Here is a 24,420-nt window from a genome sequence, read left to right as displayed (position 1 = left end):
TCATGATTCTCATTGATTTTTCCGATCAACATTAAAGCACGATATAAAAAATTCCCCTCCATTTTTTTAAAACAAAAAAATTAAAATAACATCCTTTTTTCTTCTATTTATAAAATATATTTTTTTATAATTTTTAAAAATATTTTTAATTTATTTTAAATTTATTGTGTTAACTAATATTAACTTTATCTATTTTTTTATAAAAATGCTCTTTAGCAAAAATTTTATTTTTTTGTCATTAAATTTTTCTTACTCAAATATCGGCTCATTAATTTAAATATGAAAAACATTTTGGTGTATTAGGTGAAAATGGAGCAACTGTGTGTATTACAAATAGATGGACATGTCAGATGAAGGGATAACACGCAGGGAGCATGGTGCCCTCAACACGTGGGGGGCGTGGAGGCTAGGTGGCATGCTGTGGTTGAGCCACCTAAGCAGCACGTAGGGGGCGTGCTTAGTCAGCACGCAGGGGGCATGCTGACGTGGCAGAATTTGGTTGGTCAGGAGGTGCAGCACGTGGAGGGCGTGCTAACATGGCGAAGTGTGATTGGTCCAAGTATGCAACACGTGGAGGGCGTGATGACTCAGCACGCAGGGGCGTTCTGACACGTGTCAAAGCGTGATTGGTTGAGGCAGGCAGCACGTGGGGGCGTGTTAAGTGCAATGCTCTATATAAGGTAGAGCTCGAGAGTGTTTTTCATATTGAGTGAGATTTGAGTGTGTTGTGAGGATTCTTTGAGGCTGTTGTTGGTGTAATGGAGGGCATCGCAAATTTGGTGGTGTATCGCAACAGTGAGATAATACGTAATACTCATGAGGGAGTGAGGTTTGTGTCCCAGAATCTGTTTTCGTTTGTGGTTCCATGCACGATGACGTTAATGGAGCTGTAGAACGACCTCTGTCAAAGTATGGAGAATTGTACGTTAATGAGAGTGAGCAGAATTCTGTACCAAAATCCGGTTGTGGTTTTTGGTGGTCTAATATAGTTTGATGCCATGCCGATCACTGATGAAGCAAGTATGCAAAAGATGTTTCAAATTCACCAGCAGACTCAGATGCGACACCCACAGATTGAGGTGTACGTTGATTTTGAAACTGTCTAGGCAGTGGCGGTTCAAAATGATATAGATATACATGATGATAGAGCTGCAGTGTACCAAGGAATGAATAGTGACAGCGAAGATGACTTCGAAGCCACTTATGGCGACGAAGATGAGGATGGTGATGTGGGAGTTGAGGCAGCAGCAGAGAATGTAGTGGTGGGTCTGTCGAGCAATCAACCGATGGACGTTCCACCTTTTATGCGTGAGTTGGATCTTGAGGCCATGCATGCCCCCGAGTTTCCGGAATATACAAACATAGGTACGTGGTGACTAAATAATAATTTTTGGTTAGTTTATACGTTCGATTGAGTAATAAATAGTGTTGTCTTAACTGGACCTGACCGGACCGGACCGGCCGGTTCGACCGAAAAATCGGTAAACCAAACATTAAATCGGTCCGGTCCGTTAATTAAATCGAATAAGGAAACGAACCAGTATGAATCAGTGAAACCGGAAATAAACCGATGAAAACCGGTCAAACTCGGTAAACTAGTCTAACCGAACCACTGAAAATTAAAATAGCTGAATATTCTTAAAATGTTAGTAAAGATATATATTTTAAATTTTAACTTTAAATTTTTTACTATTTTTTAATTTTGTTGACATAGGCGTTGCCGATGCTGAGGACGGGGAGTTCCGGATTGGAATGGAATACAGTTCTAGAAAGTCGGTCGTCGCAGCAATTAGAAGTTTCACTATTGCTAAAGGAGTTGACTATGAGGTGTATAAGTCTGAGCCACAGACGTTCTATGCAAAATGCAAGATGTACGGGCGTAGATGTGACTGGCTTATCCGAGTTAGCTTGATACGGAAAAAAGGTTGTTGGGAGATACGAAGATACAACGGTAGGCACACGTGCACGATCGGAACGATTTCACAAGATCATTCCAAGTTGGACTCAGATACAGTTGCTGATGCTATAAGGCCATTGGTCGAGATGGACCCGTCCATCAAGGTGAAATCTATAATTGCGAAAGTCCAGTCAAAGTTCAACTATACCATTAGTTACCGAAAGGCTTGGTTGGCAAAGCAGAAGTCCATAGCCAACGTTTTCGGTGGTTGGGAGGATTCTTACCAAGCCTTGCCATGGTGGCTCTCGGTCATGGTGCAGAAGATGCTTGGTTCAATTGTCCAAATAAAAACACGACCACTGTACAACGGGAATGAAGAGGCGCAAGGTGTAAAAATACTTCATCGTGTATTTTGGAGTTTCAATCCATGCATTAGGGCATTCAGGCATTGCAAGCCCCTGGTTCAGGTTGATGGCACACATCTATACGGAAAATACAAAGGTACACTTCTAGTCGCTGTTGCACAAGATGGGAACCAGAACATTGTGCCTATCGCCTTTGCCATGGTAGAAGGGGAGACAGCTGATGCGTGGCACTTCTTTCTCAGGAATCTGCGAATGTATGTTGTTAGAAAAGACAGCGTGGGTATGATCTCAGACCAACATGAGTCAATACGGGCAGCAGTAAATCGTTCCGGTGGCGACTGGCAACCTCCAAGAGTATGGTGGATGTTTTGTATAAGACACATCGGCAGTAACTTCTTAAGGGCATTCAAAGTCCCTCACTTGCAAAAGCTTGTTGTCAACATAGGGTATTCAAGAACAGTGGAGGAGTACAATATCAACTATAAGAGGTTGTCGAGTGCATTAACTCAGTGTTGAAGGGTGCCCGTAATCTACCTGTGTTGGCGCTGGTCCGAGCAACATATTATAGGTTAAATGAACTTTTTACGCGGAAGAGTGCCGAGACTCACGCACGCAAGCGTGATGGATATACGTACTCCGCATTTGCGCAACAGTGGATAGAAGCAAGTATGCACAGGCTGGAAATATAGTTGTGCACCGCTTTGATAGACGAAATGAGGTGTTTGAGGTGCACGAAATGACTACTGGAAAGGTGTTAGTTGTTGATCTTGCGCAACGAACGTGTGACTGTGGGCACTTTTAGGTTGAACGAATACCATGTCGCCATGTTATTGCTTGCTGTGCTAACCAGCGTCTCGATTGGCAGTTGTTTGTGCATGGGAGAAATAATTGCGTACCATTTTTTTAAACTCTTAAACTAAAATTTTTTTCCTTTCACCATATAAACTTAGCTTACTAATACTCACTACTATTCCTCAATACTGATCACTATCACTCACACTCTCCTACACGGATACACTTCTTTCTTACCTTCTCTCTTATTTTCTTCTTTCTGTGTGAAGCCTAGCCATGAGAGAAGAAGAGTGAATATATATGCATGAAGGAGGGACACTTGCGCTGGTTCCGGAGGAGGGGGGCTGTCCCCTGCATGCAGGTAGGCCTGCACCATGCCCCCCGCGTGCTGAAGTCAGCAGCATTGGAACTCCACGAGCGTTCACGGGCTTCCAGGCACCTCGCCCCCCTCCCCCCCTGCGTGGTGACTCACCACGCCCCTGGCGTGTTGAATGCGCGCACGCCACGTCCCTCTCCAGCTAAGTCACCACACCCCCGGCATGTTGAGGGTGACGTCCAGTCCTCCACCCTCTGGAAATTCTCCTCCTTGGCCAATATCCGGCCAAAACACCACCCATACAACCATAACAAAAATAATTTCCGTCAAATATCCTTTAATAAATTTTTTTATTGATTAAATTATATTTTTATCAAAATATTTTTTTAAAAAAATTAATACAACAACAACAAAGTATTGTCGCACTAAGGACCCAGGAAGTTTCAAAAGTAACTTTTTTGAGTTTTTGACTTATAAAAAGTAATAATATTAATGTCTGGTGTAATTTTCAAAACAAAATTACAGTTTTCTAAAAAGCTATTTACTATTTAGGAACTTATAGAGAAGTTAAAAAAATGACTTCTCTCATAATGCTACTACTTTTTATCACATTTTTATAAAATAAGTACTTTTAGAACTAAAACTCAAATACAAAATAACTTATTTATAAGCTACTTTTAATATAATCATTTATTGTTTAACCTATTTTTTCAAAAGTAGCTTAATTAAGTTATTTACCCAAACTGGGCCTAAGTGGGGTCGGCTACATGAATCAAAACGACGCCATTCAGGTATGTCATGTATCATGTCTACAGCGAAACCGTTTACATGTAGATCTCATTTGACCACCTCATAAATGGTTTTCTTAGGTCTTCCTCTATCTTTCATCCGTTGTCCATCTTCCATCTCATTCACTTTCCTGACTAGTACTCTGTCAGTCTTCTTTTCACATGTCTAAATTTTTATTTAAAAAAATTATTTTTTTAGTTATTAAATTATGATTTTACCAAAATTTTTATTAATATATTTTTAAATTTTACTATTAATTTTTCGATATTGTTCGGTGTTCGGTTACCGGACGGTTCGGGTGATCCGTTGGAGGAGATGAGGACGCTTTAATCGTGATCGTGCTGGATTCGGGTCTGCCGGGTAGCCGAGCTCTTGTTGTGGGGGAAAAGAGGGGGTGCCACCTGCAAAGACACTCCGACGCTCAAGTCAGCTGGTGTGCAGGCGGGAAAATGGTAAGGTGAAAGAGTGTGACGTACCTAGGGGGAAGGGTAGGTCCTTCCCCATTTATACTGTGTCAGAGGTGGGCCCTTCAAGGACAGGCCCACCTTCCTCGAAGCTTCCTTACAGCTGCAGTGGAGTGCGGTCAGGGACGCGTGTCCGGGTCGAGTGGTGAGCTGCACGTGATCAACCGCTCGGGTCGGGTATTCCGTGGGTCGGGTCGATCCGTACGTGGCTTGGGCCAGGCCGTTACAGTGCCCCCACACGCCGTTAACCGACCGTATGGGTCGTTGGAGGCGAGTTCTCTGTTGTCGCGAGGTCGATCGTTCGTATGAGGGACGCGCCGCTCGCATGCGTGCCCGTTCGCAATTCGGGGCGTTCTTTTGTCGCCTCGTTTTTCGCGAGAGGCATTAAATGCTCATTAAGGGTCGAAAAAACCCACGTGTGCAAAGACTGTTCTGCCCCCAGGCCTTTCGCACTTCCACTGAAGCGGTTTTAAACAGTTTTACGTTTTATTCTTCTTCTGCTTGCCTTCCTGATCATATTGCTTGTTCCTTCGTCCTACACTCTCATCATTTAGAAGTTCTTCTTATTGCTCCAGTGTGCTTCATCCTTATTTGAATTTTCTCAATTCATCCAGGTAACTACTTCTTTCCTTTCATTTTAACGGCTGTTTGCATGTCTTGTTATGATCATTTTTCCTGTGCTTGCTCTTTTCTTGTTGTTCATGGGCGCATTTTCATGGATGCACTTTCTTTTTCTTTTTGTTGATTGTGGTGTGTCATGGGGGGTTTATGTTTTTGTTTTGGTCTTGGTTTGTTTGGTCCCCCTCGTGGTCACGGCACGTGGGGTTTCTTTGGGTTTTTCCCGGATTCCGACCTCACGGACTAACCGCGCGGTGCCCCCACTGTAGGTATGCCTCGTGTCGTTAGCCGAGCTTCTAGCTCCGCCGCGGGTTATGACCCGTATGCGTGGGTGGTTTCCGACCTCAGGAACTCTCCCAATCAGATGGGTGAGGAGGAGCTCACGGAATTTCGCCAGGCCGAATATCTCTGTGGGGGTACCGACGAGGAGGCGAACTATGATGTTTATGTCCCCGCCCCTCACGAGCGGCTTTATGAGATTAATTTCAATGCCCCCCGGGTTGCCGATTGGATCTGGTTTTACAAGGCCATGTTCACTCAGGTCGGGGTCCGCATCCCCTTTTCCCCCTTTCAAATGAGCCTCCTAAACCGAATTTCCGTGGCACCGTCTCAATTGCATCCGAACAGCTGGGCATCCATTCGCTGCTTCGAGATGGTGTGCGAGTACTTAGAGCTACCGATCTCTGTCGACGTCTTCCTCTTTTTCTTTAATCTAACTAACCCTTCAAAGGAGGGGAAACACAAGAAAGGGTTCATGTCCTTCCGGTCTGCCCAGGGCCGGAGAATCTTTGGCTTGTTCGAGGACTCCTACCATGGGTTCAAGGACAAGTATTTTAAGGTCCGCCCAGTTAAGGGTCGTCACCCTTTTTGGTTATCTTTGGAAAAGGAGCGCCTCATCCCGACGTATTGGAGTTTCGGGGCGGGGTCTAATCCTTTTATCAAGGTTACTTATAAAGGGATGTAGACCGTGGATCGGCGGATAGCCGACATTTTGTGGGCGGTTCTTGGGAGGAATAATGCGAATCCCCATCTCCTCATGGGTAACCGGGAGGCCGCCCGAGATTATATCCGTGAGTTTCTCTTGTCGTGTAGTCGCTTGTTTAAATTTTCCATTGCTGCTTCCATTAACTTGTTCATTTTTTCAATTTGTTATGTAGTGGGGCTTTCTGCCGAAGTGACCGGCATGGATAACTTGTACCAAACCTTTCTTCAGGATGACGAGGGTGAGGAGACTGGAGGACAGCAGGCGACGGTTCCTCCAGAAGTGCCTCCTCCTGAAGTCGATGCGTCTGCTAAAGCTGCCACTCCGACTTCCGCAACCCCAATTCCTCCCGAGGTTTCTATTCCCGGGCACTCGTCCTCCTCTCGCCGGGAGGAGGAGGAAGAGTTGTCCGTCATCCCCACCCCCAAGAGACAGAGGTCGCAGTCTAGTCCCGAGGGGGTTTTGACTGTCATGGAAAGGAATTTCGATGCTGGGACATTCATAGATGCCCAGCTGCTTCCGGGCACGGAGGATCACTTCCATGGCACCGACCTCTCGGGGCAGGCTCGGTGGATGTACCGTACCCTTCTCCGTGGCGCGGCCATAGCCCGAAAGGCTGAGTTTGAGCTTTCCGGTATGGCCTCGCTTCGTCGGAAGCTTGAGTCTGCGGTTGATGCCAATAACAAGTACAAAACCCAAGTAAAAACGCTTCAGGATCAGTTGGTTGAAGCGGGGAACAAGCTTGACGCCGCCCAGAAAAAGACTGCTTTAGCCGAGGAGAAATTGAAAACTACCGACACCTCCGTGTCCCGTTTGACGGAGCAGGAGCTGACCTTGAAGAGCCAGCTGAGCGCTGCGCAAGGTCTGGTGTCCGCTCTGGAGAAAGAGCGTGACGAAGCGGAGGCGGCTGCCAAGGCTGCTCGGGAGGAGGCTGAGTTGTTCAAACGGAAGCACAAGGAAGTCAAGGAGCAGGGCAAGAATGCGATTTTCATGACTGAAGATGCCCTCAAAGCTCAGGTGAAGATCGTTTCTCCGGACTTCGACGTGTCGGCAATCGGAGTTTTCAAGACCATCAAGGATGGTAAAGTTGTTGATATGCCGAAGAAGTAATGTTTGTACTATTTGAACTTCTTTTTGTTGAACCTTTGTATTGCGACTTTGGTGCCCGTTAATGGGTTTATGGGATCGTTTGCCCGTATGTTTAACTTCTTGTTTTACTCGTTGTTGATTTACTTCGTGTTTCTGTTTACTCGCGTTGGCCGTTTATGGCGTGCATTCTTATTATGGTCGTTTATCGCGTTTTTGGTCTGGGAGGCTCCCGGGGTGATCAGTCCCGAGGCCGCATGTCCTTAGTTTTCATAGTGGTCGCTCAAAAAGTTAGAAACAATAAGATAACATAGGCAAATATAGCATGTGGTAATTGGGCAGGTTCAGTCACTGTAACAAAGACATTGAAGTGCTATTACAAAATAAATGGTTTAGGAATAAAACCTCCTCAAGTTATCTGCATTCTATGTCCTCGGGACTTCCTTGCCGTTGAGTCTTTCTAGTTTGTAAGCTCCTCTCCCGATTACCTCTTTGACCCGGTATGGTCCTTCCCAGTTTGCTGCTAGTTTGCCTTCTCCTGGGGTGGATGGGCCGATATCATTACGCCTTAGGACGAGGTCGTTTTCTTCGAACTTTCTTTTAAGTGCTTTAGCATTGTAGCGCAAGGCCATTCTTTGTTTTAGCGCCGCTTCAGCCAGATGGGCCATTTCCCTGGTTTCTTCTATCAGGTCTTTCTCAACAGTTTCCTCTACTCCCTTCAGGATTAATCGTGGGCTCGGCTCCCCGATCTCTACGGGTATCACTGCATCTGACCCATAGGTTAGTCGAAAGGGTGTCTCTTTAGTGGAGGATTGCTCGGTTGTTCGGTAGGACCAGAGGACAGAGGCTAGTTCGTCGGCCCAAGCGCCTTTCTTGTTATCCAACCGCTTCTTGAGCCCCAGCAGGATGATCTTATTTGCGGACTCGACCTGCCCGTTTGTCTGTGGGTGTTCCACCGAGGAGAATCTATGCTTTATGCCCAGGCCGGTGAGGAATTCTGTGAACTTCTTGTCGGTGAATTGTGTCCCATTGTCCGAGATGACGACTTCCGGGACACCGAATCGTGTTATGACTTGTCTCCACATGAATTTCCTGCAATTGGTCGAGGATATGCTGGCCAGTGGTTCGGCCTCTATCCATTTTGTGTAGTAGTCGATAGCGACTATGAGGTACTTGACTTGCCCCGGGCCGACGGGAAAAGGTCCTAAGAGGTCGACACCCCATTGCGAGAACGGTCGAGAGGTCGTTAGCAAGCTGAGCTCAGAGGCTGGTGCACGATGGAAGTTGGCGTTTTCTTGGCACTTGACGCACTTCTTAACGAATTCCTTGGAGTCGGCCATCATCGATGGCCAGTAATATCCAGCTCGGATTAACTTCCTTGCTAGGGCTTTGCCTCCTATGTGGTGGCCGCAGCATCCTTCATGGACTTCCCTGAGGACGTAATCCGTTTGGTCGGGATGCAAACACTTCAGTAGGGGATGATTGAATCCCTTCCTGAAAAGCTGTCCTTGGATGATGGCATATCTGGCGGCCTCCCTTCTTAGCTTTTTGGCATCTTTTTCGTTGTCGGGGAGCTTGCCGTTTTCTAAGAAGTCGATAATGGGATCCGACCAGGAGGGGCCTAGCTTCGAGAGGTGTAGTGTGACTGCCGGCTCTTTCGCCTTTCCTTGGATTAGAGACCGGTTGCCCTCTCCCGGCTTGGTGCTAGCTAGCCTTGACAAGAGGTCTGCCCGTGTGTTCCTTTCTCTCGGGACGTGCTGGATCGTGACTTCTTCGAACTTTCGGCTTAAGTCCTTGACTTTTTCCAAGTATTTCTGTAACAGTGAGTCCCTAGCTTGATAGCTCCCGTTCACTTGGGAGGTAACGATTTGTGAATCGCTGCATATCTCCAACCTTGCTGCTTCGACTTCTGCTGCTAAGGTTAAGCCTCCTATAAGGGCTTCATACTCCGCTTGGTTATTTGAAACGGGGAATTCGAACTTAATTGACTGTTCGTATACGACTCCAGCCGGGCTTTCCAGGATGATCCCGGCGCCCCCGAACGTTTGATTGGAGGCTCCGTCTACATGGAGCTTCCACCGTGTGTTCGTGTCTTCGACTGGATCCCCGTTACTTCCACTAGAAAATCTGCCATCGCCTGCGCTTTAATGGCTTGCCGGGGTTCGTATCGTATGTCGTATTGAGAAAGTTCAATGGACCAGGTCATCATTCTTCCCGCCAAGTCGGGTTTTTGGAGCACTTGCCGGATCCCCTGGTCCGTCCTCACGACAATCTGGTGACTTTGGAAGTACTGCTTTAACCTCCGCGAAGAGGTCAGGAGTGCCAGGGCTAATTTTTCCAATTTGTTATATCTCAACTCTGCCCCTTGTAGGGCCCTGCTGACAAAATAGACTGGCTGTTGTACCCTTCCTTCTTCTCGTATCAAAACTGCGGCCAAGGCTTCTCCTGTTATGGCGAGGTACAGGTATAATGGCTCCCCGTCTTTTGGCTTCCCGAGGACAGGGGGTGCCGCCAGGATTTCCTTAAAATGTCGAAAGGCTTGCTTGCATTCGAGCGTCCATTCGAATGCCATTCCTCTCTTCATGAGGTTGAAGAACGATAGGGCCTTTGTTGCCGACGCTCTGAGAAAACGTGATAACGAGGCCAGCCGTCCTGCCAACCTTTGAACGTCCTTAACGCTACCTGGACTCTTCATCTGGAGTATCACCTGGCACTTCTCTGGGTTAGCTTTTACCCCTCTTTGGGTTATCATGAATCCGAGGAACTTTCCAGCTTCCATGGCGAAAGCACACTTGAGGGGGTTCAATCTCATGCCATGTTGCCGGAGGGACGCGAATACACTCGCCAGGTCGTTCAGGAGGTCGCCAGGTCGTGTTGTTTTTGCTAGGATGTCATCCACATAGACTTCAACGGTCTTCCCTATGAGGTCGTGGAATATCCTATTCATCAGCCTCTGGTATGTTGCCCCCGCATTTTTTAGGCCGAATGGCATCACCTTATAGCAGAAAGTTCCTCCTGGCGTTATGAACGCCGTCTTGTCTTCGTCTGGACGGTGCATCGGTATCTGGTTGTAATCGGAGTAGGCGTCCATGAAACTTAGATACCGGTATCCCGCCGCAGCATCGACGAGTGCGTCTATGTTAGGGAGGGGGAAGCAATCCTTGGGACATGCTTTGTTGAGGTCAGAGTAGTCTACGCACATTCTCCACTTGCCGTTGTGCTTTTTCACCAAAACTACATTCGAGAGCCATGTCGAATAGTCCACTTCTCGTATAAAGCCTGCTTCAAGGAGGCCGGCCGTCTGCTTGGCCACCTCCTCTGCTCTTTCCGCCGACATTTTTCTCCTCCGTTGGGCTACTGGACGTGCTTCCGCCTTGACGGCTAAATGATGTGAGATGATTTTTGGGTCTATGCTCGGCATGTCGGCTGGCGTCCAGGCAAACAAGTCCCCATTGGCTCTTATCATTTCGACCAAGGGCTCCTTCAACTCGCGCGGGAGGTTCTTGTTGACGAACGTGAATCTTTCCTCTTCCTCGCCAATCTTGAACTTCTCCAGATCCCCTTCTGGTTCCGGACTGGGTTTGTCGTCTACTCTGGCATCTAGGTCGGCTATGAACACACCGGAGGCCTCCTTGGACTTCTTTCTTAGGGAGAGGCTGGTATTGTCACAAGCGACCGCTGTCTCAAGGTCTCCTCTTATGGATCCTATAGATCCGTCATCGGTAACGAACTTCATGACTAACAACTTTGTGTTGATTACGGCCTCGAAATCATTGATGGTCTTCCTTCCCAGAATGATATTATAGGCGGTGGAGTCTCGGAGGATCACGAACTCGGCCATCGCCGATCTCCTGCCCTGGGATTGCCCTACTGAGATCGGCAGGGATATTATTCCGTCTGGTTTGATGAAATGGTTGCCCAATCCGATGACCCCGTGTTGGTGAGTCGTCAGATCGGCATCCCTTAATCCCAGTGCGTCGAATACGTTGCGGAACATGATGTTCAAGTCTGCTCCCGTGTCAACAAGGATACGTTTGACGAGACCGGTCCCCACTCGGGCCGTTATGACCATGGGTGGGTTTTCTGGGGCGTCGTCAAACCATTGGTCTTCTGGGCCGAAGGAAATGGACGGAGGCTTCTTAGAGTTTCGCGTCGACGAGGAGGAGATCGACAATATCTTTGCGTCTTTCTTGTGTGCGGATCTGGATCTTGGTGCGGCGTTTTTGGCCGTCACTACGTTGATCACAGTGAGGCCGTGATCTCCGCCTTCTGGCTCTTGTCGCCGCTTTGCCGAACGGGTTTTGCCTTCTTCGTCCTGGTCGTGGTAGCACCTCCTTGGCTCCCTGATTAAGTGGGAGAACGCTGCTAGTTTACCTTCCCTTATCGCTTGTTCCAACGCATCTTTTAGGTCAAAACAATCCTGCGTTAGGTGGCCGTAACCTTTGTGGTAATCGCAATAAAGGTTTTTGTTCCCTCCAGTGCGGTCCTTGAGTGGTCGGGGCTTCGGCAGGATTCCTTTCTCATCTATTTGTTGGTAAACTTCCACGATGGGAAGAGTGAGTGGGGTGTAGTTGGTGAATTTTCCAACTCGAGGGAATGTTCTAGGTGCCTTGTTTGGCGCCTCTTCTCTGGTTCGTTCCTTTGGCCTTTCCCCGTTGTCCTGTTGTCGGGTTTGATTGTAGCTGGACTGCCGTTTGTTGGCAGCCACAACTCGGCTGACTTCCTCGTCGTTTATGTACTCCTTGGCCACCGTCTGGATTTCATGCATCGTCCAAACCGGTTTCGTGGTAAGATGTTTTCGGAAGTTTTCGTTGAGGAGGCCATTCGTCAAGCAAAGAATGGCCACCGAATCGGTTAGGCCATCGATTTCCAAGCATTCATCGTTGAACCGATCTAGGTACCTCCTGGTCAGTTCTCCTTGTCTCTGGGTTACGCCTAGAAGGTTGATTGGGTGCTTTGCCTTCGCTATCCGTGTTGTAAATTGGGCCAGGAATGCGCGGCTGATGTCCGAGAAACTGTAGATGGATCCCTGCGGGAGGCCGTTAAACCACCTGATCGCGGGTCCCGCTAAGGTTACCGGGAAGGCACGGCATCTTACCTCGTCCCCCACTCCCTCCAGGTTCATCCTGGCCTCAAAGGCCGTGAGGTGTTCTAGAGGGTCTTGAGTTCCATCGTACCTCATGTCCGTTGGTTTGTCGAAGTGTTTCGGCAACCGAACTTCGAGGATAGATCGGTGGAATGGGGTGGCGCCCATTATCACAGGTTGTCGTGTTCTCTCGGATCTCCCGTCCCTGTCTTCGCGATCTCTTGCCGCTCGGCGGGTTAACCTGCCCCGGGAGTAGATGATCGTGTCATTTCGTCTTCTCGGGATAGGAGACTCCTCGCGCGTGCTCTCCGCTTCCGTTCGGGATGCGGAGGTACGCCGGGGACGGCTTCGGTGGGAGTCTTCCTCTTCGCTTTCGGGGGATGGAGTGTAGCTGGGATCGGTGGTTCGTCCGTCCCGGTCCCGGTCGGCCAACTGTCGCTCTAGGTTTTGGACCCTATGGCGTAGCTCCTGCATTATTATGGCGCTGTCGCCGCCCGTTCCCCCGAAGGGTCGTGTCCTCGTATGCTGTTCTGTGTGTTGTCGGGGGGACCTCCGCCGTCCCCTTAGCGAGGCGACAGAGGCTGCCCCCTCCGCTCCGGCTGCTCGGGCTTGGTCTCCGGGACCCAGCGTGACTTCCATTTAGGCAGTCCCCACAGACGGCGCCAATGCTCGGTGTTCGGTTACCGGACGGTTCGGGTGATCCGTTGGAGGAGATGAGGACGCTCTAATCGTGATCGTGCTGGATTCAGGTCTGCCGGGTAGCCGAGCTCTCGTTGTGGGGGAAAAGAGGGGGTGCCAGACACTCCGACGCTCAAGTCAGCTGGTGTGCAGGCGAGAAAATGGTAAGGTGAAAGAGTGTGACGTACCTAGGGGGAAGGGCAGGTCCTTCCCCATTTATACTGTGTCAGAGGTGGGCCCTACAAGGACAGGCCCACCTTCCTCGAAGCTTCCTTACAGCTGCAGTGGAGAGCTGTCAGGGACGCGTGTCCGGGTCGAGTGGTGAGCTGCACGTGATCAACCGCTCGGGTCGGGTATTCCGTGGGTCGGGTCGATCCGTACGTGGCCTGGGCCAGGCCGCTACAGATATCAATATATATTATTTTAACGTTAAATAAAAAAATCTTACCACTGTTAATAGAAAATAACATTACCAAGATTTTTTTATTTAATATTAAAATAATATATATTGATATCGAAAAATTAATAATAAAATATAATTATAATTGCTAGCGAAAATTTTGGTAAAATCACAATTTAATAATTAAAAGATTATTGAAGAGTATCTTAAAAAAATAATTTAATTATTAAATTTTTAAAAAAATATTTTGATAAAAATACAATTTAACTAATAAAAAGATAATTTATTAATGACTATTTTGGTAAGCAAAATTTAATAATAAAAAATAAAATTTTTGTTAAAAAATATTTTTATAAAAAATAATTTAAAATAAATTAAAAAAAGTTTTTTTAAAAATTATAAAAGAAAATAATGTATATTTACAAATAAAAAAAATGTCATTTTAACATCTTTTAAAAAAGAGAGTAAAATTTGCTCAGATATTAAAAGATGGCCAATACAATAGAGCAAGTACGAGAGAAGTGGGAACAAAACACATATTTAACATACTAACATATTCTTTCCAATAAACTAGAGATTAATTGGTTAAAATTTATTATGAGAAAGTTTAAAAATCAATATTTTTATTAAAATTTAGTCAATATTTAATTAATAAAAAATAATATATAATTTTATATTATTAAATATAAATTTAAATTATTAAAAATATTAATAATAATTAATTAATCACTACAAATTATAAAATATGTTAATCTATACTGATTTATTATTATAGTCAATTTTGATGGCTGGGCTTAATTATCAGTGCTTAACAATTCGAATATCAAACTCCTTCATTCGAAGAATCTTCATTTTCATCTTCTTGTGTACAATACTCACAACTCACCCTAGCTACTGAACAAATTCAGCGCCAAAATTCCTAAGTAAATGTTGGTTGTTAGTGTCCCTACCTACTGTTCCTTGCTCATCAATCCCTACTAATAGACACTGAATGACTGAACTATATAGTAACTTGATTCTCAAACTTTACATAGGTAATGTAATGTTACCTGTATTGTAACTTTTAAATGAAGAGTAAATTTCTTTTTCATATAATTGAAAAATTATAAAAAAAATATACATATTCTCTACAAATTTAGTGAAAATTTTTCCTTTTTATTCAATTTCACTTTTTACCAAAATTTTTTCCCTTTTTCATATGGTGGAAATTCAGGTGCAGTCGACTTCACGTGAAGTTGATACCTGAAAATAGTTAAATAATTTGACCAAATTTTCATCTAACAACTCTCAGATATCAACTTCACGTGAAATCGACTTCACCTAAGTTTTCACCTTTTCATATACTACCTAATATCGGCCATTATTATTTTGTAAAGGAAAAACAAGTCGTCTCTCCTACCACAAGTATAAGAAAAATAAGAAAAAATTAATTATATATAAATACACATTAAAAAATAAAATATATTAAAAATATATCAAATAACACAAACACACATATATATATATATATACACACAAATACATGATAATTATTTCTATGTAATATAACATTTTTAAAAATAATATATATATATATATATATCAAGTATTATTTTTTAATTAGTCAAATTTTAACCAAATCATAATACTTTAATTATTATGAAAAATAATACTCCTATTCAAAAAAAATCCACCTCACAATAATTGATCACTCAAAAGAGAAAAGAAAATAGAAATTCTATTATATTTTCCTTTTTAAACATTTACAAAGTTTCAAAATAAATTAGAAACTAATCTTGCCTCAAAATATAAAATGTATGCATTCTCTTTTTCCTTCCACCTCCATTCCTCCATCATCATCATTGTCACTTGGCCCTTCTTTAATTTTCTGTTCAGCTCTCCCAGCATGCAAGGTTTTGGCTGTGCTGCTCTGTCTTTAACTACTTTATCAAATATCATAATTTATTATTTTTAACAATTATTTTTATTTATTAATTTAATTATTTTAGTATAATAATTTAACAACATATTTTGAGTAAAAGACAAATAGGTCTCTGACCTTTTAAAATGCGGACATTTTCGTCCCTCAAGATTGGAAAATACATTTTGATCCCCCACGTTTTAAAACGGCCGACAATTATACCCTTCTGTCCATTTTGGACCAAAAACGGCAACGGAGCCAGCTGACGTGGAGGGGCAGTGAATGACGTGGCCGTTACAGTTGCTGAAGTGGATTGGGACGAAATTTTAGTGGACAATTATACCCTTTCTTTCTTTTTCTCTCGTAAACATTTCATCAAACACCATGTCAGCTCCACTACCACTAACCCTTTTCCTCTTCTGCATTATCATCTTCTTCCATTGCTGCATGTGCAATGACTCATCATCAACAACAACCCTTCAAACCCTTAAGCCCATCCTCCCAAACACAAGCCCAAGCCCAGGCCCATCTCATCCATCAACAGCAACAATCCCTGCATTCCCTGAACAATCTGATGTCAAATATTGCCCCTTGACACTCTCAGATGAACTCTTTGACAGTATAAAGAATGCTTGTGGAGGCGGTGGTAGTGGTGGTTCTGACATGGAGCTCCCTCGCACACGGTGCTGCCCTGTTCTTGCATCATGGTTATACTCTGCATATTCTTCCACTGCATTAACCCATAGCCATACCCACACATCATCATCATCATATGAGATGCCATTGTTACCAGATGACTCAGAAACATGTGTGAATGACTTAGAGAATGCACTGAAAGTGAGAGGGATTCAGCTGAAAAGACCCAATGAGACATGTGATGTTGTGTTCTGCTTCTGTGGGATAAGGCTTCACCCTCTGAGTTGCCCAGATGCATTTTCAGTTAATGAAATTGGTGAACTTGTTGGGGATAAAATTGTGAGAAGGTTAGAGAAGAATTGCATCAGTAGAATCAACAATGTCAATGGCTTCCCTGGTCTTGGTGGCTGCTCCAAGTGTTTGAACACACTCTACAGGGTCAGTTTTCTATTAATCTTTTCCCAAAATAGATAAAAAAAAAGAAGTTTTTGTTTTGATTTGGGGTTGTTTGATTCGTTATTTTGACTTAGAATGTGATGAATCTTTGTTGAATATGATGAATTTGAGTTCATTTTATTGATGTTGATCTTCTTCATGGTTTGTTGATGTTGACTTAGAACCCCCTCAATCATCATGGATGATTGCACAAGCAGCGGCCATGACTTCCACCTTGCATTTGGATGAAATAGAGTTTACTGGTGGAAACGGCGTCATTTGGCACTTTAGGGACGAATTTGTCCACTAAAATTTCGTCCCAATTCACCTCAGCAACTGTAACGGCCACGTCATTCACTGCCCCTCCATGTCAGCTGGCTCCATTGTCGTTTTTGGCCCAAAACGGACGGAAGGGTACAATTGTCGGCCGTTTTAAAACGTGAAAGATCGAAATGTATTTTCCAATCTTGAGGGACGAAAATGTCCGCATTTTAGAAAATCAGAGACCTATTTATCTTTTACTCACATATTTTAATTTATATTTTTAAATATTAATAACTAATTATTGATAAAAAAAATAAATTTTAATAATTTTCTAACATTATTCTTATCTTTTTGTTTGATGCTTTCACGGTAACAGCAATGCTTGGACAAGTCTGATTTCTAGATTGTTTGAATTCAAAATCAGTGCTTTTTTGCAAGATGCAAGAAAACTAATGAAAACTCATTACCATGGCCTACAATACTAATATTGTTGAATTATATTGGTAACTTCATACTATTTCCATGAGTTTGATCAACTCCTTTTAATCTTGCCTTACCCAAAAAAATCTGAGACTTTGATAATAATGCATAATTTTTAGTCTAAAATAAAATGGTGTTTACAAATTTGATTAATTAATATAATTAATATTATAATTAATATTAGTAAATAGTTATTAATTGTTTAGTACTATTTGATTAAAGGAATACAATAACTTTTTAAAAATTGTATATATTCAAAATATTGTATTTATTGGCTAAAAGGACACAATTCTTTAAAAATTGGGTATCTTCAAAACATTATATCTATTAGCAATAGAAAAGACACAACAATTTGTATACATAAATTATTATTGTTACGTGCAATATGTATAAATAAGTCATTATCCACTATTTCAAAAAAAAAATAAGTACTAAATGTATATTTTATTTAATTATTAAGAGATTTTTTTGCTTAAAAGAGTTGAGAATTTCTTATTATTACTAATTAAAAAATTCTTAGATTTCATTATATCCTAGGAGAGTATTGTCATCAATCATATAGCAACTAAGTGAGGGAACAAATATCTCTCTAAAGAAAGCGATCTAATCGTGCCTTGAAACCATCTTTATATACCAACAATTTTAGAGAGATATTACTTGAAGATGGCACAAAATCAAAACAGCACGTTCAAGGTTATGAATCAAGAGTTTGTCAGGTTAGATCGCTTTGATGGAACAAACTTGAGCCGTTGGAAGGACAAGATGATGTTTCTTTTTTCAGATCTCAATCTTGCATATGTGATTGACCCAAAAACTATACTAATTGCTAATGCCGCTGAAAATTCTACACCGGAAGAGAAAGAAAAGATTGTTCAACTGAAGAAGAAACGTGATGAAGATACTTTTGCATGTCGATGTCATATTCTCAATACTTTATTCGACCGACTCTATGATCTCTATATGTCAATTCAATCACCATTGGAAATTTGCAAATCTTTAGAAGAAAAGTACAATACTGAAAAACAAAGAACAAATAAGTTTATTACGATGAAATATTTTGAATTTAATATGAATGATACTATGCCTGTCATGGATCAAAATCATAAATTACAAATACTTGTAAATAGACTTTGTGATCTACAAGTGGTAATCCCTGAATCATTACAAGTTGGAACAATTATTTTAAAATTGTCTTCATCTTGGAATGGTTATAGGAAGAAACTTTTACATCTTGGTGAAGACTTTACAATTGAGAAATTACTAAGGCATATACGTATAGAGGAGGAAACTCGAAAACGTGATGCTACGTATCTTTCTCAAAGTTCTAAAGTGAATCATATTGGTGAAAACAATAACAATAAGAAGAAAAGAAAGTTCTCTAGAGATTCAAAGCAAGATAAAAAGAGACAAAGAGAGTATTATCATTGTCACAAGAAAGGATACTACATCAAAGAATATAGACTTTTGAAAAAAGAAGCACCAAAGACCAACTTAGTGGAAGAGAAGGATCTAATTGTTATGGTTGTAGAAAAAGTACAAAATATGCATATTGGTATGGTTACAGAAGTCAACATAGCAACACAAGAAAAATCACTTGAGTGGCGGTTAGATTTTGGGGTTACTGTTCACGCTTGCAATGATTGTAACCAATTTAAAACATATAAAGAAGTGAACATTAGAGAAGTCTTGAAGGACAATGACAACTTAGCCAAAGTTTGTGGTAAAGGAATTGTGGAATTGAATTTCACATCTAGAAAGAAATTAAGTTTAATAAACATACTTCATGTTCCGGATTTGAGAAAAAATTTAGTTTCTGTTAATCTCTTGTGTAAAAAAGGATTCAAAGTTGCAATGGAATTCGATAAAGTGATCTTACTTAAGAATGATGTATTCATAGGAAAATGATATTGTACTGAATGCATGTTTAAACTTAATATTAATAAAGCAGATGGTTTTTTGTACGTTGTTGATTCTTGTGATTTATGACATAGTAGATTAGCACACTTAAATTACAAATCAATTGAATATATGGATAAAAATAACTATATATAATTTTAGTAACAAAGATTTTAATAGAAAATGTGATGTTTGCATACAATTCAAAATTACTAAGAAATTTTTTTCTAAAGTTGAAAGAAATACATATTTATTAAAATTGATTCAGAGTGATTTTTGTGAATTAAACGACAATATTACTAGAGAAGAAAAAAGATATTTTATAACTCTTATTGATGATTGTTCTAGATTTACTTATGTGTATTTGGTTAGAAATAAAGATGAAAATTTTTGAAATGTTTAAAAATTATAAAATGGAAGTAGAAAATATGGATGATAAGAAAATAAAAGTTTTTCGTAATGATTAAGGTGGAGAATATTTTTCTAATAAATTTGATCATTTTTGTGAATTACATGGTATTGTGCATGAATCTTCCGCTTCATATACTCTGCAACAAAATAATTTGGCAGAAAGAAAAAAATCGTACCTTAGTGGATACGATTAATTCAATGTTACTAAATGCAAATTTGTCTTACAATTTGTGGGGTAAAGCATTATTAACATCATGTCATATTCATAATAGGATACCATTAAGACATAGAAAGGTTTCTCCTTATGAAATTTGAAAAGGAAGAAAACCTAATTTAAATTATCTTAAAGTGTGAGGGTATTTAGCATTTTATCGAGTTCCTAATCAAAAGAGAACTAAATTGGGGCCAAGAGGCATAAAAGGCACTTTTATAGGATATGCTCAAAATTCTAAAGCATATAGAATATTAGTCTTAGTGACTAATGTAGTTGTTGAATCAAGAGAGGTAGAATTTATTGAAAATAAAGTTATCAATGATTCAACTTCTAATACAGAATATCCCCAAAATGATACTAATGTTTCACAAAAAATATATAATTAAAATAATAAACGTCTAAGTGACAAAGAATTGATCAAACCAAGGAAGAGTTTGAGAATGAAAAAAGAAAAGGACTTAGGTCATGATTTTATTTCTTCTCAGGTTATCACCTTTTTGGTAGAAGGAACTAAAAATTCTGTGACAAACAAGATTCCTATTGTGATGAACATAGAGGGTGATCCTCAAACGTTCAAAGAGGCTATGGCTTCAAAGGATTCTGTTTTTTGAAAAGAAGCAATAAATGATGAAATAGACTCAATATTATCAAATAATATTTGGATCTTGGTTGATTTACCTCCAGGATCAAAACCTATAGGATGTAAGTGGGTATTTAGAAGAAAGTATAACACTGATGGTTCATTACAAACCTTTAAAGCAAGGTTAGTGACCAAGGGATTAGACAACATGAAGGTCTAGACTATTTTGATACCTACGCACTTGTGGCAAGAATGGCTTCTATTAGGACTCTTATAGCATTAGCATCTATTCATAAGTTTCATATACATCAAATAGATGTGAAAACGACTTTTCTAAATGAAGATCTTAATGAAGAAATTTTGATGGAGTAACCGGAAGGCTATGTGCTACCTGAAAATGAAAAAAAAGTTTATAAATTAAATAAGTCTTTGTATGGCCTAAAACAAGCACCTAAACAATGGCATGAGAAGTTTGATTCAGCAGTGTTATTAAATAATTTCTCACATAATAGTGCGGATAAATGTATTTACTCAAAATTTACTAGAGATTATAGAGTAATCATTTGTCTATATGTGGATGATATGTTGATCATTGTAACAAAATTAGAAGGAATTCGTGTAACGAAGGAGTATCTAACTTTTAAATTCAAGATGAAGGATTTGAATGAAGTTAATACAAATATTAGGCATAAAGGTGCATAAGAATAAAGTTGGCCTTATTTTAAATCAATCTCATTATATCAAAAAGGTATTAGAAAAGTTTGATAATCTCACAATTAAAGAATCTAATACACCCTATGATCCTAATTTTAAATTAGAAGGAAACATGGAAAGACCTATAGAACAATAGAATATGCTAGTTCTATAGAAAGTTTAATGTATGTAATGCATTGTACTAGATCTGATATAGCATTTGCTGTGTACAAATTATTAAGGTTTATAAGAAAGCCTAGCAATCAACATTTGAAAGCTATAACAAGAGTTCTTGATTATCTCAAGAAAATGATAAACTTGGGATTACATTATAGTGATTACCCCGCAGTTTTAGAAGGTTATTCTGATGCAAATTAGATTACAAATCTTAGTAATAATAAATCCACTTCAGGATGGGTTTTCACCATAGGTAGTGGAGTAATAAATTGGGCCTCAAAGAAACAAACATGTATTACACATTTTACTATGGAGGCTGAATTTGTAGCTTTATCAGTAGCAGGTAAGGAAACAGAATGATTAAAAAATTTGTTATATGATATAAAGCTGTGGCCTCCAACGGACGACAGCTATTTCAATCTTCTGTGATAGTGAATTAACCATGTCTTGAGCATATAATAAGGTTTATAATGAAAAATCTAGACATATAAGTTTGAGACATGAGTTTGTGAGGCAACTAATAGATGATGGTGTAATTACCATCACTTATGTAAGATCTCAAGAAAATTTAGCAGACCCTTTGACGACTAAAAGTTTGTCAAGAGATAAAATCAAAGAAATTAATACTAAAATGGGATTAAAACCTATTATTACTAAATGATGGGAATCCAATATTATTTTAGTAGACCACTAGTTTCAAGGTTTAATGGATAATAACAAGTTATTTAACAATTGGATCACTAATGTATAAAATTTAGTGCTATTTACAATAAATTAGGAGGAAAAGTTAAAACTCTTAATGGAATGATAATATTATTTATCAAAAGATTCTACTTATATGAATATAGGAGTGGTGCCGCTCTAATCGAGAATTTTAGAAGTTCTATTATCGTAAATATTCATGAAACCAGGATGAGCACAATGCCATATAAGTGCTTAAAATTATAAACTCTTGAACTTGGAGGGTATAAGTAATGTGTGTGATTTTTGGTACTAACATATGGAGTATATGTTTAATCGATTAGACATCTAATACTTCGTTAGAACTTTAGAATTTACACTAAAAAAATATTTAATCTTAGTGATACATTCTTTATGCATATACTTGTATAGCATTTAAATTTTGTAAATAGTGAGGGATTGAAGGGTATTTGCAAATTTAATTAATTAATATTATTGATTATTATTAATATTATTCTTAATATTAATAAACGGTTACTAATTGTTTAGTACTATTTGACTAAAGGGACACACACAACCTTTTAAAAATTTTATATATTCAAAATGTTGTATCTATTGGCTAAAGGGACACAACTCTTTAAAAATTATGTATGTTCAAAATATTGTATCTGATCCGTCACCTTATAACTCGGTCTTTACTGTGCATTATGAGTTATAACTCGGCGTTAATTATCATTCATTCTTTGCTTATAACTGACACCTTCATTACCGACTTAATGACCATCATTTCAATCTTAATGACCAAACGGTCATAACATGAATATCATTCATCAATTCTATGCCTATAAAAAGAATCTTCTATATCTAATCTCATAGAATTATTACACATAACATATGATAATTTCTATTTCATGTCTTACATTCTATATTCATAGAATTATTCTTATGCCTCTTGAACACTTACTGACTTGAGCGTCGGAGTGTCTTTTACAGGTACCCACCCTCTTGTTCTCTACTTGCCGACGTATAACTCATCCCGACAAGAAGCTTGAAGACATTCATCGACGGACGAGCTATACACCGGCCAAACTCAGTAAGAACAATTGGCACCATCTGTGGGGACGAGTAAAATAATTCTTATTATCCTCAGGTTCATAAAACTTGAACGACATTCAAATTTTTGAACCAATCTCAATAATCTTGTTTAAGATTTTATTTAATACATCTTATCAAATTTTAATCTATCGTAACTTTTTATAAAGGTACATACTTTATACCTTCAAATTGCTTCACTTTTACGTATCATAATATTTCACATCTCATAATCGATCAATGAACCAATCCGAGAATAAACTCGACTTTCAATTAATTCGAGAAAAAACTCGGTTTTCAATCAATCCAAACACAAACTCATTTATCAATTTTGCTTAGTTTTTTCAAAGTTCTCTATTTACACCTGATATACGTATATATTTTATTCAACATACTTTTGCATTTATATTTTGTGTAACTAATATTTATTGATTTATTAGTTATACTCATACCTCAGTATATGTTCTATACAATAATGACATATAACAACCATGTCAATTGCATTTTTATTTCATTATGTATTATATTCTTGTTGCTTAATGATTTCATTTATAAATTAAATGACGGTAATGATGAGTTCAAATCTTAAAATTGGATTCCATCAAAAATTAATTGTATATCAATTGTATATAACTGTTACACTATTCATTTTATGCTATTAAATTTTATTTTACTATTTGTTTAATGCAGAAAGTTGTTAAACAAAAAATAGTTACAAACATGTAAATTTGTTACTTTTGCACAAGGAATATACCTCATAGCTAAACAAAATTTATTATATTATTATATGACTGTTATCTTATTGCTTTATTATCAAATTAAAGCATATCCTATAAAACAAATTCAGATATTCACATTTGGCATGTATAACATTCATATATGTCATCTTCTTCTCTACAATTATCAACTTTTAAGGTATATTTTTCTACTTTGAACTCTTTTACTTTTACAATATATATTATTCAATATATGTTGCGACTTTATACATAGTTATTTTCTCAATTTATCTTATTCATGACATATGACATTCACTATAAATTGTAAATATTCAATAACTAATTGCTTTGAGCGAGAAATTCATCAATAAGCTATTGTGGGCCAGAAAAATTCTCAAGACAATTAACCATTATATCCTCGGATCATACAATCAATTCCGTCAATGGATATCTATTTATGAACTTTTTAGTTCACATACAATCAAATGCAAATTGTTCTTAAACGGAAAAGTATCCCCCACATGACTATCTTGATTGAATGACTCTTATCACTCAATTATTTTTTGAATAAGTCTCGACGTAATAATCCGATTAAGCTTGGGGGCTCATCATATCATTATTCACTTATCATTTAACCGAGTTATAATTCATTTTATTTTCTAAGCTTAGCTTGGATCATATGATCGGCAGACAAAGCTTGGGGGTTGTGATCCGTCACCTTATAACTCGGTCTTTACTGTGCATTATGAGTTATAACCCTGCGTTAATTATC

General features: G+C 39.8%; 3 protein-coding genes across 3 annotated transcripts; 2 read left to right on the top strand and 1 right to left on the bottom strand.

The window, feature by feature from the left end:
* Positions 1–7,734: 7,734 nt before the first annotated feature.
* Positions 7,735–13,034, bottom strand: LOC140175224 (uncharacterized). Its single transcript, XM_072202173.1, has 3 exons — positions 10,548–13,034; positions 9,553–10,373; positions 7,735–9,436 (listed from the first exon to the last, which is right to left on the bottom strand). The coding sequence occupies exons 1-3, from the start codon at positions 13,032–13,034 to the stop codon at positions 7,735–7,737; spliced, it is 5,010 nt and encodes a 1,669-aa protein (XP_072058274.1).
* Positions 13,035–15,764: 2,730 nt separating this feature from the next.
* LOC112709514 (uncharacterized GPI-anchored protein At4g28100-like) lies at positions 15,765–17,111 on the top strand. Its single transcript, XM_025761399.2, has 2 exons — positions 15,765–16,447; positions 17,085–17,111. Exons 1-2 carry the CDS (start codon positions 15,821–15,823, stop codon positions 17,109–17,111), a joined length of 654 nt encoding a protein of 217 aa, XP_025617184.2. The 5' UTR covers positions 15,765–15,820.
* A 740-nt stretch (positions 17,112–17,851) lies between these two features.
* On the top strand, positions 17,852–19,093 carry LOC140175223 (uncharacterized). The gene has a single exon (XM_072202172.1). It carries the CDS (start codon positions 17,852–17,854, stop codon positions 19,091–19,093), a length of 1,242 nt encoding a protein of 413 aa, XP_072058273.1.
* The last annotated feature ends 5,327 nt before the right edge of the window (positions 19,094–24,420 follow it).

Source organism: Arachis hypogaea, chromosome 9 (genome assembly GCF_003086295.3).
Source record: "Arachis hypogaea cultivar Tifrunner chromosome 9, arahy.Tifrunner.gnm2.J5K5, whole genome shotgun sequence".
Classification (NCBI taxonomy): domain Eukaryota; kingdom Viridiplantae; phylum Streptophyta; class Magnoliopsida; order Fabales; family Fabaceae; genus Arachis; species Arachis hypogaea.
This window is presented reverse-complemented; position numbering and strand designations above follow the sequence as displayed.

What these genes read in the sequence shown, in the direction of transcription:
- LOC140175224 (XM_072202173.1), bottom strand. Translation starts at nt 13,034, where the DNA reads ATGGAAGTCACGCTGGGTCCCGGAGACCAAGCCCGAGCAGCCGGAGCG. An exon ending in ATTCGACATGGCTCTCGAAT is followed by an intron (nt 10,374 to 10,547) that starts GTAGTTTTGGTG and finishes GATTACAACCAG; the next exon opens with ATACCGATGCACCGTCCAGA. An exon ending in AGGACGGACCAGGGGATCCG is followed by an intron (nt 9,437 to 9,552) that starts GCAAGTGCTCCA and finishes AGGCGATGGCAG; the next exon opens with ATTTTCTAGTGGAAGTAACG.
- LOC112709514 (XM_025761399.2), top strand. Translation starts at nt 15,821, where the DNA reads ATGTGCAATGACTCATCATCAACAACAACCCTTCAAACCCTTAAGCCC. An exon ending in GTTTGAACACACTCTACAGG is followed by an intron (nt 16,448 to 17,084) that starts GTCAGTTTTCTA and finishes TCACGGTAACAG; the next exon opens with CAATGCTTGGACAAGTCTGA.
- LOC140175223 (XM_072202172.1), top strand. Translation starts at nt 17,852, where the DNA reads ATGGCACAAAATCAAAACAGCACGTTCAAGGTTATGAATCAAGAGTTT.